The sequence below is a fragment of the Schistocerca cancellata genome, chromosome 6 (genome assembly GCF_023864275.1).
Source record: "Schistocerca cancellata isolate TAMUIC-IGC-003103 chromosome 6, iqSchCanc2.1, whole genome shotgun sequence".
In the NCBI taxonomy this organism is placed as follows: Eukaryota; Metazoa; Arthropoda; class Insecta; order Orthoptera; family Acrididae; genus Schistocerca; species Schistocerca cancellata.
Genome location: NC_064631.1, coordinates 434099081 through 434113752, shown reverse-complemented (window position 1 = coordinate 434113752; position 14672 = coordinate 434099081). Strand labels below are relative to the sequence as shown.

The 14672-nt window shown below is 41.5% G+C and overlaps 1 protein-coding gene across 5 annotated transcripts in view; it reads right to left on the bottom strand.

Annotated features, from left to right (window-relative positions):
* Positions 1 to 14672, bottom strand: part of LOC126088119 (S phase cyclin A-associated protein in the endoplasmic reticulum) — a 581441-nt gene that overhangs the window by 561011 nt on the left and 5758 nt on the right. For all 5 annotated transcript variants that reach the window (XM_049906219.1, XM_049906218.1, XM_049906220.1 and 2 more), the window contains one exon: positions 9 to 161. In XM_049906219.1, coding sequence (XP_049762176.1) covers positions 9 to 161 — 153 coding nt within the window. The remainder of the gene's footprint in view (positions 1 to 8; positions 162 to 14672) is intronic.

Sequence of the window (14672 nt, the reverse complement as noted above, 5' to 3'; positions counted from 1 at the left end):
AACATTACCAGATTTCTTGTCTCTGCCTGTTGACGCCGATCGTACACGGGGGCCAGGTTTTAAATTCTCTTGGGCTCTTTTACAGATTTGCAAAGGATCTTCTTTTTTGGAATCTGTTGTCGGTCTAGGTGATGATGGAGGTTTGCGTACTAGTACTTTCCCTGTAACAAAGCAAAACAACAGCACTGTCACATATCGGTAACATTTGCTGCATATCTTCTTCATCTTCATCTACATATACATCTTCATCTATACACCAGAAGTCATATTATGGTGTGTGGCATAGTGTACTTTGTATACCGCTGCTTGTTATTTAACCAAATATACATCACAAGAACACACATCTTCCCATGCTCTGCCACTAAGTGCTTCTCTGTAAAATGCATTTGCATTACAGAGTGAACATACTGTCCAATGGGACCTGGTTGGTTAACAGTACTGTCATGCATATACAATATTAGCATGCTGTCTTAGTACATACAATGTAATGATCTTCCTTCAATATGCTATTATAGCACTATTTTAGCAGTGAGTGAGGATGTTTAATTTAGTTGTGATGAAATCCGATTCTCCTAGCATAAATGGGAGTTATCCACCAACTATTATAAAGAATTCATTTTTAAAAACTATTGAACAGAACATAAGTAGTGCTACATGATGCACATAATGTTATGTCAATCTGTATAAAGAATGGTGTTTCTGCAAACTTTTAACAAAACATTCTCTTTTACAGAATCACCTTTCTTACCACTGACAGCCTGTATTTTATATCCCTTCTATTTCAGCCAATGTCACTCCTTTTGCTGCAAAATTGCAAAACTTATCTATTATTTTCAGTGTGTAATTTCCTAATCTGATTCCCTAAGCACAGAACCATTTTATTTGATTACATCCAATTACCCTTGTTTACCATTCATCCTACAATCTCTTTTCAAGATGCCATACATTCTGTTCAACTGATCGTCCAAGTTCTTTGCCATGTCTGACAGAATTGCAATATCTTTAGCAAGGCTCGAAGTTTTTATTTCTTCGGCCCTCAACTTTAATTCCCTCTGCAGATTTTCCTTGATTCCTTTTATTGCTTGCTGAATATGTGGACTGAACAACATTAGGGATGGGCTACAACTCTGTCTCACCTCTTCCTCAACTATTGCTTTCCTTTCGTTTCTTTTGACTCGTATAGCGAGGTGGCACAGTGATTAGTACACTGGACGTGCATTCAGGAGAATAACCGTTCAAAACCCTGTACAGCTGTCTAGATTTAGGTTTTCCATGATTTTCCTAAATCACTTAACTTAAATGCTGGGATGGTTTGTACTAATGCTATAAATGGCAGTATGTGTTTTAAGGCAATTCACTGTCTCAATGTTGCCTCAAGTTTTCTTACATTGTTATGTCATGGTACCTTCTCCAAGGATCTTGTTACTTATGAAGGAATGTCTTCTTCTGCTCCAGGTGGATTCTAGATCTTACAGTGTGCAGTCAAATTCTTCTCATAACAGTTGTAGCACACCCCCAATCCCACATTAGGGATTCCCCTTCATTTTCTACAAGTTCATTTCCTTTGAACAGTCCTTCAAAATATTTCTTCCACTTTTCAGACTTTTCTTTTGCTTGATACTAGCTTTCTATCTGAGCTTTTGACATTTACACAGCTACTGCCTTTTTCTCCCAAGGTTTCTTTAACTTTCCAATAGGTGACATTTAGCTTTCCAATAGCTATATATCTTCAATAGCTTTGCATCTCTCCTCTAGCCACTTTTGCTTCACCATTCTTCTTATTTTATAAGCATCAGTAATCTCTTTTTCCTCATTCACTTGTTTCTTTTTTCCCCCTCTTCATCAATTAAATTCAGTCTCTTGTATCCTATGATCTCTACTGGACCTTGACTTTTTGCCTAGTTGTTTCACGGCAAACTTCACTGTACTATCTCTAGAGCTACCCATTCATTTCCTATCGTGCCCCCTTCCTCTGTTTCAGTCAGTAGTTGCCTAATGCTCCCTCTGAAATTCTCAAGAACCTCTGATTGTTTCAACGTGTTTAGACCCATCTCCTGCATTTCTTATCTTCTTGCAATTTCTTCTGTGCAGTTCATCGGCATCAAAGCACGTTCAGAGTCTTGTGTGCCCCTGGAAGTGTACAACTTAAAATCTAGTCCTACCATTACATAATTTATATAAACACTTGGGGTAGATGTCATCAAGTTTCTTCCATGTACATAACCACCTTTATGATTCTTAAGCCAAGTGTTCACGATGAATTGTTCTTTCATCTCTATGCAAAATACTACCAGGAGGCTCCCCTTTGCATTACTTTCCCCTGGTCCACATTCTCCTACAGGCCATCATACAGTAGTTTAATCTTTTAATTACCTGCATAGATAGTAGGCATATAAATTTGTACTACTGTTGGTGGCTATCTACTTTGTGTCTACCTTGGCTATGATACTGAATTCACTTTGTTATTCTTATTAGCTCACCTGCATTCCTATTCTCTTCTTCATATCTAGACCTACTGCATTACCCATATTTGATTTTGTACTGGTAAATGCTGCATTCATCTAACCAGAAATTGTGTTCTTTCTACCACTAAACTTCATTAATTTGCACTCTAATCTTAACCTATCCATTTCCACTCATAAATTTTCAACCCTACCTACCTGATTACAGTTTCTTACAGTCCCTCACCCCACAAAAATCCACGTCCCCACACCCGATGACAGAATCTTCACGAGTAGTCCTCCCCTGGATATTTGAATGGAGTACTATGTTACTAGATTCCCCTTGCTTTCAGCCATTCACAGTTCCAACATAGCAAGATTGCATCATTTGATGTTATGAGACTGGACCAGTTTATCATCAAAACTGTTTCATCTGCAAATACTGAAAAGACTGTTGTTCCTCTTCAGGAGCCATACACGGCCTGTCTAAAAAGTATCCGACCTTTGGCCAGAAAAAAATATTTCGAATACATGACGGGGCTGGGACCCTAATACCCTTCAAAGTAGGCCCCTTGTGCTTGCACACACTTAGCCCACCAATCCTTCCACTGCCGGAAACACCTCTGGAAGTCTTCTTTTGGAATGGTGTTCAGCTCTGTCATCGTCTTCCACATTATCTCTTCTCTACTCTTAAAATGGGATCCTTCCAGTGGCATCTTCAATTTTGGAAACAACCAGAAGTCAGAAGGAGCCATGTCCGGAGAGTAGAGAGGCTGACAACAGCTATAATTCCATGTTTGGCCAAGAAATTTTGGATCAACTCGGATGAATGTGTGGGGGCATTGTCGTGATGCAGTTGCCAGTTTTTCACCGTCCACATGTCTGGTCTTTTGCACAGAACTGAGTCACCGGAGAACATCTTGATAGTACTCCTTTGTCACTGTTTGTCCTTCCAGTGCATATTCGTGATGCACAATTCCAGAGACATCAAAGAAGACAGTCAGCATCACCTTGAATTTGCTCTGCACCTGCCGCACTTTCTTTTTTGTTCAACACGTTCAGTCATCATGAGAGAATCGGTAATCCGACGAACACGTTGTGTAGCACCTCACTCAGCAACCAACAGGCAGCGACTGACATGCTGGAAGGCAGGGACAAAATTCATGCACGCACATAAAGGTCTCTTCCCTTACTGTGTACAGTGGCGCCGCGCTATTGTCTCTATTTTGCCCGGGAAAATCAAAGGTCGGACACTTTTAGACAGACCTTGTATGTAGCCTAATTCCGTCACAGACATCCCCCTGAACGGTGTTCAAAATTTGACAAATGATATAGTGTAATATCATTTGAGCAAAAAAAAAAAAAAGAAGCACTTCTTGGAATGCTCCAAGACATGAGGGAGTGAATCACTTCTTCAATAACAACTGGAAGTGTAACTATTATGCATGCCAACTCCGAGACATGATGGGAGTTTGAATCTGGATTCTGCATTCATCACTCAGTGAAAGACACATTAACTAAAGAATATACTACATTGCAATAAAAGCATAACAGCAGGATGCCATACTTTTAAATGCACATGACCACAAGGATAACAAAGACAAGAATATAAACCCTAGAACAGACATGTAACTGTAAGAAAGAATACAAACTAACATTGAATTAGCAAATATTAACGTAAAATTTGGAAAAGAGAAAATTTACAAATCAACTGAAGGAAATTTTAGCTTAAGTGACAGGAGTTTACATGATGGGATGCATCTAATAATCTTCATCATAACAAATGATCTACAAATTTGTAACGCCAAGTTCAGTTACAAAATAATATTGAAGATAACAGGGCTCTTGCTGATGGAGGAGGAAGAAATCAAACTGACATTACAATGATGCAGAAAGTAGTCACAAATAGTGTTAAACATGTGGGAATTTAATACTACAACTGCAGTGGGGTCACACATGATCTGTTCCCTAATTCCTTCATTGGTCACTATTTTGTGTTGATGTGTATACTGCTGAATTTCTATGACTTTGTATCAAATAAATTAGTTAACAATGACACTTAATCTACATTTTTTGGGAAAACCTTAAAAGAGAAAAATCCAAATTCACCTAGAAAAGCAGAGACTTTTATGTCTCTTCCTGATGGTATTACATTTCTCCAACAGTGGAGGGGAGGGAAATCAGGTTGAAACATGTTTCAACATACTACACAAGTATCACACCGTCAGTGCTTTGTTCCATAAAATACAGTGTTAGTAGATAGCGATTCTAACTGTATAAATAATGCTTGCAACATATACAGTGATTACGGCCAAACATCTAAGAACAGAAGAGGACATTGTAAGTGCCATAAATGAAAATTTGGTTCATGAAGCAGAGGGTGAGCCACTGGAGTTTTTATCTGCAGAAGAATTGCCACAACCTGTAGTTTCAGATTCTTCATCAGAAGATTATGTTATACCGCATGATCATTTACTGAATACTGATGAAGAAGGTATGCACACTTAAATTTTTATTTTGTAATTGTTTATTTATGTGCTGCACAGACACACTTTTCAATTGCAACAATTATGCTGGTGCAATCTTATATAAGTAAGGGAAGAAATGTCACTTATGACAATTTTTTCACCCCCTTGGCTGTGTCTGAAACCTTGAAAGCAGATGTTACAAGTATTGTGGGCTCCATAAATTGATCTTGCAGGAAAATACCAGTCTCTGTCAAGAAGGCAAAAGAAGAGTAAGGTGTTACTGAAGAAGAATGATACTACATTGACTGTTTACCAGGGAAAGAGCAGCAAGAATGTCCTGATTCACAGCACTAATGCATCCTTATGTGAAAATTGAGGCTGGTTTGAAAAAGAAGCTAGATACAGTTACACTTTATAATTGGTCTAAATATGGAGTGGACATGATTGGCCAAATGGCTTACAAATACTCAGTGAAATCATCATCCAGATATTGGCCGTTCACACATTTTACAACCTTTGCCTGGGATAAATATCTGGGTATTGCACAATGCTCTAAATGAAAAAAATTTAAGCACAGGGACTTCATACTGCAATTAGTAGAGGAGCTTGCTGAGAGATGCACAGCAACCAGGAATCCTAGTGCCTTTGTCACCGCTGAAGATATTACTGAGAGACAAGAAAAGCGAACATGTCGCCTGGTAAAGCCTGACAGCACTGTAAACACATCATTTTTAAAGTGTCACATGTGTAAGAAAACTGTCTGCATTAAATGCACATCAGAAGACCATTACTTGTGCTCATTAGAAAGATAAGAAACATGAATGAGAAGTACCTCAGTCAATATTTTAGTCATAGTATCCAGTCACATATGTAAGAAGGCCTTGTAACTATAAGAAAGGACATGATACAGAAATAGATGCATGCGTAACAGTTAATAACTGGGCAGCCTACATCTTATCTCTTTATCACTCTACTTATGCTTCTAACAAAGGCTCTACTTGCCACTCATTGTGTTTGTCTTCCTGTATGGTTATGGAATTATAAACTTTATAAATAACTATGAGTAAGCTAAATTGGCCTGGTTGTGTGGTTATTACAATGAAGAACTGGCTACCTGTTATGTAATTCTCCTACAATCCCCCCCTCCCCCCTTTTTCCTGCTATTTAAAAAAAGATCACCCCCATGTAGCACAATGTTGGATGTATAATGCCGCCACTACTTTTTGGGCATTACCGCAGAAATTAGCTGTTAGACTGCAGCAATGGAAGCCAGATAGAGGGCACTAAAGTGCCAGCATGCCATTTGCAGCATTGGGACTACTTAGATAGCATGAGGCGGATTAGGCCGAGCACCACAAGAATGCAACACAGTAGCAGAACTGAGCTCTTGCAGGATGAGATAAGCTGTTTTCACACCATTTGCCACAGATTTGTTATTCTGAGTGAAGATTGAAACAGCACATCAGCACTATAAGTAGACTCTGAACGTATATAAATAATGATTAGTTTTTGCACAGACATCAGCAGTCCAGCATTGCCTACAGATATGAGTGGGCCACACTGGACAGCCGTGTGATATGGGACAGCACACAGTCACTACCAGATCAAGATTTGACCTTCGCACCTTCTGCTAGTAGCATATGCCAAATCCATCACCTCAGATTCGGTACTTCTCCACTAGCAAGATGCCTACTGACCCTCTCCATAAGTGACCAAATACCTGCCCTGGAGAGTAGGAGGACGAGACTGGGATGATACAGCTGCCCACACTTTCATGCTGGCGAGGACATCTAGGCACCAGACATCATCTGTCACAGGGATGAGATCCAGTTGGAAGCTGGCATTCCCTGCAAGTAACCTGCTTGTCTTGATTGTTACTTGCTTTGTTCACAAGTGGCCATGTTCTGCTCGCTGGGAAGCATGCCAGGGCATAAGCTTGTAATGAGCATACCTAAGCAACATCATGGCTTGGTAGCCATCAGCTCACACTGCCACCAACAGTCATCCTTGTAACGTGCTGTAAGGGAGTGTGGAAACTGCCTTCACTGAGACACTATGAGTGTAGTCGAAAGAGTATTAATAAAATATTTGAACTTTTGATGTTTGTCTAAGCTACCAATGGTCTGCTCCCACATCCTCACCACACCACCATGATGTAACCCCACACACAAGTAGTCCTACATGTCTGAAACACTTCCGTTGGCATCAGCAGTAGGATCAACACCCCATCACCATTTCATTTGGTGTCAGAAGTGGGAATGTCTAATGCCTAAAACAGGCTTCAGTGGGTGAAGAAGATGACTTTACTATTACCAGTTGGAGTTTGATCAACATATGGTGAGATGAGTGTAGTCTCCTTTTTTCTTGTCCTCCTCCCCATATTTATAAGTGTCATGGATAGACAGTGGGTCTCTTATCAAATGTTTAATTGTATTAGTATCTTCAATATGTGTAGGGTAATCACACACAATGTTCTGTTGATGTATAAATAAGAATGTTATATTTTGGAACATGTGTTATCAAAAGCAAGGGATATGGCTCATTGGCTAAGAGTACTTAAGTTGTTATCCAGGTCTAGCAATTCAGGAGGTGTAGCTGAGTGCTGTCAAGGAGTATTAATTGTTTGTGTTGTAATAATTATGAGCAGCTACTCAGGTGTAGTAGTTAAGTTACAGTAAGAAGTACTATGGTAGTGTTATGGTTAAGTGTCCTTTCATTAATGTGTTTTCTTGCATTTACTGTATAGTTGGAAAGACACCAGAATTTGAGAATTGTAGGAAATGTGTTTAAGTTTTGTAGCACACAGAACAATATACTTGGTGCAGACAGAAAAACCTCAAAGACCTCCAACTCCCTTGGCGACCCAAGAGTCAGAGTAAAATGGCTCAATAGCCAGGTGGAATTCAAGTGAGAAAGGACTGCTGATGGTGCAGCAGCAACCACAGAAGCTACTGTGTCACAGTGAATGAGCTGGGTACCTGAGCCAGAATTGCTGTGGACACAGGGCACACGAGCCCATCCTGTATACATACTGTTCCGGTGGAGTTCTATTCAGTTTTCAGCAATCCAGCTCTGAGGAGAAGCCTATGTCAGTCCACCCTCTGCTTCAATCTTCTACGGAGCAGCAAGTCCTGTCAGAAGGAACGCTACAAGCTGCAGTGCTGACTACTGAGTCAAAACTGATCGGGAGCTCTGGCCACCCCCATCTGATATGCCTTCTGGAGGCTAAACCAGCAGGGCCTCTGAGCAGATCCTCATCTATCATCGTAGGGACAGGCCTTTGCTGCCACCTGCCTCCAGTTCTGTGACAGACTACATCGCTGCCCATCTCTCTCCTGTAGGGAAGCCATATCACTTCTCCGCATGACTTCAAGTACTCTGAGCAGAGCTGGTAGATGCCTTCACTATGCACAGTCAATGAGAGGGTCACAAGAGCCCTGGAAAATATCCCAGAAGCTGTGTGAAGCTTCACTTGGTGCAGGCAATGCTGTATGCTAACATAGGCAAGGTTGTCAACCTTGTGTCATCGTTGTAGCTGATTCAATGCGCTACCTGACTGCGTGTGGTGTGCTGACCAGCACTTCCATGGCACAGTGCCACTGCCAGCCCCACTACCTGAACATTGATAAATCAACTGCTGTATTTTGTTGACAATAAATTTTTGATATTTTAATTCTGTTTTAATAACATCTTCAGGCATCAGACAAACATCTACCCCCAACATCACCTTGATTGATACCCTCGGGTGGTCAACCATCTACCTCCTGACTTCGGTACACGAACCGCTGCTGCATCCCATCCCTAGTGCACTACAATTTTCTCTATCTATAATGGGCAAAAGGGTTGAGAAGGAATATGACTCGGTATGCAAACATGTAAAACAGTGCACAGTGTTTGAGTAGTATTATGTTTAGGAACTTTTGTCACTTATGTTTGTGTAATTGATAAAGGGCAATCATGTCATGGTCAATACCCTTTGAGTGAGGTTTTCAATACCACAGGAGTTACTAGAGAGGAGGTACTGGGAATTGTAAAAGGTAAAGTAATTAAGAGACAAGCGCACAATGTAAAGTTGTCTAAGAGACTGGAAGCACTTCAGGTTAGGGAAAAGGAAATAGCCTTTCACATGTCCCCGAGTATGAGGAGATTTACAGTGAAGATTTGAGGAAACATAGAAGGTGATAAAGAGGGAAAGTTTGAAAAGAGAGGATGCAGAGAGGATGGAGAAAGAGAAAGTTGAAAGGGTGGAGAACAGGCCTGTGTCTACTTTACGTGTTCCTGCAGTACATCCAACTGCTGTTAATGTAATTAAACTTGCCAATACTTTGGATAGTAAGCCATAATTTGATGCCTGGTGGGACAGTCTTACGAATGGTGAAGTTAAAATGATTAATGAAGAGGGAAATGACATTGTGCCTAGTTGTTCACTGTGTAGGGTACTAATGTTGTTGACATTAAGGGACCTAGCTTAGTATATCAGCACTGATATCATGTGGAATTGTGAAGTCTGAAGGAGCTGTAGTGGCAGTTGAAGTGAGTGCAGGCTGTGTAAAAAGAAATAAGTGTATGGATAGCAACATGTGTAATTTAAGTGCAGTAGTATCTACTACACTCAGTGGTAATGTGTGGAGTGTGGGCCAATGTATAGGGGAGTATGTGTGCCACAGACTTTTGTGTTGTGTACAGTGGAACTGCAGACAATGATGTTATTGTAGATACTACATGGAAGGCTCAGGAAGATGTTGGTGTTTATAGTCGTGTTGCAGATGTTGAGGGAGAAATGTTACAAATGCATGTATTACCTCAGGAGCAGTCTGAACATATGAGAAGCAAGCAGACACACATTCGAACAGTTTGCAATTAGATCGAGAAGGTGGAATCCATTAAAGAGTTTGTGCCTGACTTTCATAATGGTGTGCAAGCACTGTGTCAAAGCCTTGCATCGAAAGTTGCTGACATGTGCTGCAAATTGTTTACAATGCAGTTGTGGACAGATGTGATGTGCATGAGGATGTAAAATAGATGAAGGGTAAAAAGTAAACTTCACAGTAAATTTTCTGTCCAAACATCATGCTAAAATTTACCTTTGGGAACATGTAGTGAAGCTTAGAATTCCAGCTATGGGAAACTGTTGCAGATGTTGAGGGAGAAATGATACAAATGCATGTATTACCTCAGGAGCAGTCTGAACATATGAGAAGCAAGCAGACACACATTCGAACAGTTTGCAATTAGATCGAGAAGGTGGAATCCATTAAAGAGTTTGTGCCTGACTTTCATAATGGTGTGCAAGCACTGTGTTACAGCCTTGCATCGAAAGTTGCTGACATGTGCCGCAAATTGTTTACAATGCAGTTGTGGACAGATGTGATGTGCATGAGGGTGTAAAATAGATGAAGGGTAAAAAGTAAACTTCACAGTAAATTTTCTGTCCAAACATCATGCTAAAATTTACCTTTGGGAACATGTAGTGAAGCTTAGAATTCCAGCTATGGGAAACTGTTGCCAGTGGACTGCTATCGCAAGGTTCTATAATGGAGTCACTAATTTTGGGTGTTTCTGGGTGAGAAGCAGCTCCACTGCAACTGCATGCAAGACAAGCAGGCAGGCGAGTGGGTGTGGAGGATTTATTTCACGTGTGAGCCTGTTTGCACACAAGGTAGCTGGGCATAGCCACACAATTGTGGTGACATTGCACAAAGGCTACGAAACTACAAAGCAGCCAACCACTGAGACGCAAAGATGTTGATTTGTATGTGCCTGGAGACAATGTACCACCACAAAATGAGTGCTATTAATCACAAAAATCCCGAGATTCTGACACAGTTATGTGCAGTCTGGTAATATCCTTTGCAACCATGGGTCCACGCAAGACTCCATCATGTTACGGGCCAGCCAGCAACCAAAGCTGGTCTGGGCAGCCATCTCCACCAGATGAGTCCACGGTTGTAAGTCCACACCTGTGGACTTGGAATGACACTGCGGATGAGCTGTCCCCAGGCTCCATAGTATTAACTGAACTCTTGCCTTGGAGGCAGGGCTGTACTACCGCCATCCATTTGCACCAACGTGATCTTCTAACCTGGTAGCAGTGGACACCTATGAGACTACAGCAGACGTTCACATCATTGGCTCTGCTTACTTAGGGCCACACAGCGCTAACTTGGGCATGCCCTGCTGGGTGGGTTAAACAAGTCTGCTTATGCCCTGCTGAGTGGGGTAAACAAGTCAACAAAGCAGGCCACAGATATAAAACAGCCACCACACCAGCTGAGGGCGTATGTGGGGTGTCACAGCACTTTAACATTGTATCTCAAGGTTATACAAAAGATGTTATTCAGTTTATTCAGTCTATGATCAGCACTAGAGTAAGAGAGAGATAAGTGAGAGTACCTGTTGACTGTTGTGAGTGGTAGTACTGTATGTCGTTCATAGGTTTGGTAACACGTTTTCTGGGAATGCTTAATTGGGACTGTCGTCACAGGGACATAGAGTTCTGAATGATGTTCCAAAACAATGGGTTAAGGAAACCAGTGGCCAGACAGATGAGATGCCAAGCATAAGAGTTTAATAGAGTCTGAACACGTACTGTTAAATGTGACTTGATAAGGATAATTTACTGAGAGAGAATGAGTTTGTAAGTGAGAAATAAGAACTGTTGTGTGCTTGGGCATTACAACGCGAGTAGTGATAAGAAATAAATGTGTTTCCTAGTATTTAAAATGATGCAAAGCACAATTGTGCAGGGCATAGGGCCCCTGGTTAAGCAACATGATGAGGAATACCATGGTGGCAAGACCAAGTTAAGTTGGGTTGTACAAATTTGATAAGGAACTGTCTGTCTGAGATTGAGAGCAGAAATGGAAACCACTAGTTGTAAAGGAAGGCTTGGGATAACTGTGGAGTATTAATAGAACACTGGAAAAATGCTCCTATTGGAGGAAAAAAACCATGAACATGATGCTCCTTAAAGACTCTGATAGAAGAAAAGTGGGGAACCAGCTGCACCAGTTCTCACTCCATGTAGCTCGCCAAAAATTTTGGCATGTGAACTTATTCACTGCCTTTTAATACAAAACATTCTAAATCCTTTTACCCAGTCTCTCTTTGTAGTAAAGCCTTCACACTCAGCGTCTCCCTCTCACTGATACTTTCTATTCTCTCTCTCTCTCTCTCTCTCTCTCTCTCTCTCTCTCTCTCTCTCTCTGCCACTTTCTCTCTCCCACAATCAGTCACTGTTTCCTCTCGCATGCTAATTTTTGGCGAAGAAGTCAGAATGAGGATTGAGGCAGCTGGTTCCCCAGTTTTCCATTAGTCTTTAAAGAGGAACTTATCTGCCTTTTTCATGCTCTGGCAGGAGCATTTTCCTGCTGGTTCCCTTCTTCTTCCTGCTACAGCAGGGTGTGCTGCTTACATAAAACAAATTGTGTAGGCCAATTAAGTTTTTACAGTTTATGTAGATACTTTGACATTATAAACAACTTAGGCATGCATAATAAAGGTTAACAGAAAATCTGACTATTTTTTTCCTCCCTCCCCCCCCCCCCCCTCTATCTATCTCTCTCTCTATCAAACACAACACATTAAAAACTTCCAGCTTACAATTAGTATCTTGAAAGAGTAAAAAGTTATTAGAAATATTTTACTGAATCTGCAGTCTTTCCAGTTTTACATAATTTTTAGCAGACATTTTAAGCTCTTTTCAAGCATGTTAGTCCCGTTTTAGCATGTTTCTTGTCGCTGCTGTACCAGTTGGGGCTTATTTGTATGGTGTGAAGTGCATGTATACAGACACAGCATGGCAAAGTTTTATTGGTGAAAAGATGCTAAATAAAAACATAGTTTAGTGACCTCAGAGCCCTTGTGGTGACCCTAGAACCCTTGCCATGGGTTCACTACACCAATTAAAAGAGACTTTATGTCTCAGACCAGGTATTGTGTGCATATTTTATGTGCACAAGTATGGTAACTTTGAACCTCTGGATCTCAGTAACAGATACTGATACCGAAAAAAATTTTTAAGTTCCCCCAGAAGAACATACGGTAAAAATTTGGACGATCTGCCATGACTTTAAATTACAGAAGTGGCCATCCCCACAAGTCGTACTTTTTGTACCCAAAAATAATGGTTTTTCTGGGTTCCTTCTCACCATGAACAAATAGTACTTCTGTAAACCATCTACAGTTGACCCAAGACCACACCTAATGCAAAAAAACCAACAGATTTGCTCAATTTGCCTGGGTTGGGAAGTGTGTAATGTTTAAATTCTGCCATTACCGTTGGATAGGTACAGTATGCCCATTCTTCCAATAGGAGTACAAATGGTCAATAGGCCAAAGGTTCTCTGAAACATTTAACCTCTTCTCTCTGTGATCAATAGAACAAGAGATACAACCCCTAAAAAAATCACATTTCAGACGTGGCTTTTCGGAACAATTGGTACTGTGCCAGATAGTGCATGGACCAATGTGGAAATGTGGAGCTAGAGGACTAAGCCTACACAATAAACTCACAGCCTCTGAATGTTGTGATACAAGCCACCTAGCACCTAAGGGAAAAACTTGTTGAATATTGAACACTGTGACCAATTATACTAAGAACTGTTGTGGAGCAGTCACAGGTAGAGAAACTGGGGACAGGATCTTCCAGAAAAGGGAGGTAATGTAACTCCGCCACTACTTTTTGGGCATTACTGCAGAAACTAGCAGCTCAGCCGCTGCAGTGGAAAGCAGCTAGTGGGTGATAATGTGCCACAGCATGTTGGTTGCAGCATCAGAGCTGTTTAGACAGCATGTAGTGGGCTAGGCCAAGCACTGCAATAATGCAAAGCAGGGGTAAAATGGAGCTCTTGCACAGTGAGCCAAGTTGTTTCCACACCACCAGGTCATGGATTTGTTGTTCTGAGTGCAGCTAGAAACAGCACATCAGCACAACAAGTGGGCTGTGTACTGGTATAGATAACTTAATTTTAGCACAGACATCAGCAAGTGTATCAATGGCTTTGGATACAACAGACCCATGCTGGAAGGCCAGGCAATATGAAAGAGCACAAACCCACAACAAGTTCTAGCTTCCAATGCTGTACCTGGAGTTCATGCCAAATCCTCCTCCTTGGAATTGGTATTTCTCCACCAGTGGCTGCCTACTGGCCAACTCTAGCAGTGAACACACTCCTGCCATATAGGGCAGCAGAATGTGACAGAGGTGGTACAACTGCCCAGCCTTCCGTGCTGGTGCAGGCATCTACCTAGGTGCAATACCCAGGGCAAGATCCACCACTGGAAGGTGGCATCCCCTGCAAACAATTTGGCAGTTTTCAGGGCCACTGGCCTCATCTGCAAGTGACCTTGTCCCACTACCTAGGCTGTGTGCCATGGTATAAGCGTCTGGAGTCAGCATTCCCAACTGACAACACCATGCATTAGTAGCCAACAGCTCACTGTCGCCAAGCACCATCCTCGCCACAAGTTGTGAAGGAGGGTGGCCACTGCCTTCCCTGAGACACAGCAAGTGTAGTCACATGAGTTTTAATAAAATGTTTTGGCTTTTGATGATGTTTGTCAATGCTACCATTGACCTCCTCCCTCGCCTCAACAAACCACAATGACCCAACCCCACAAAGAAGTGGTACTGCATCCCCAGGCTGCTTCAGATGCAAGCCCTTTCAATTAAAAAGAGTTGGGTGGCTTGTGTGTCACGCATCTACACCTGATGGAGCCAGAACAGAAAGATGACCCAGAGAGGGTGAAAGGATAACATCCA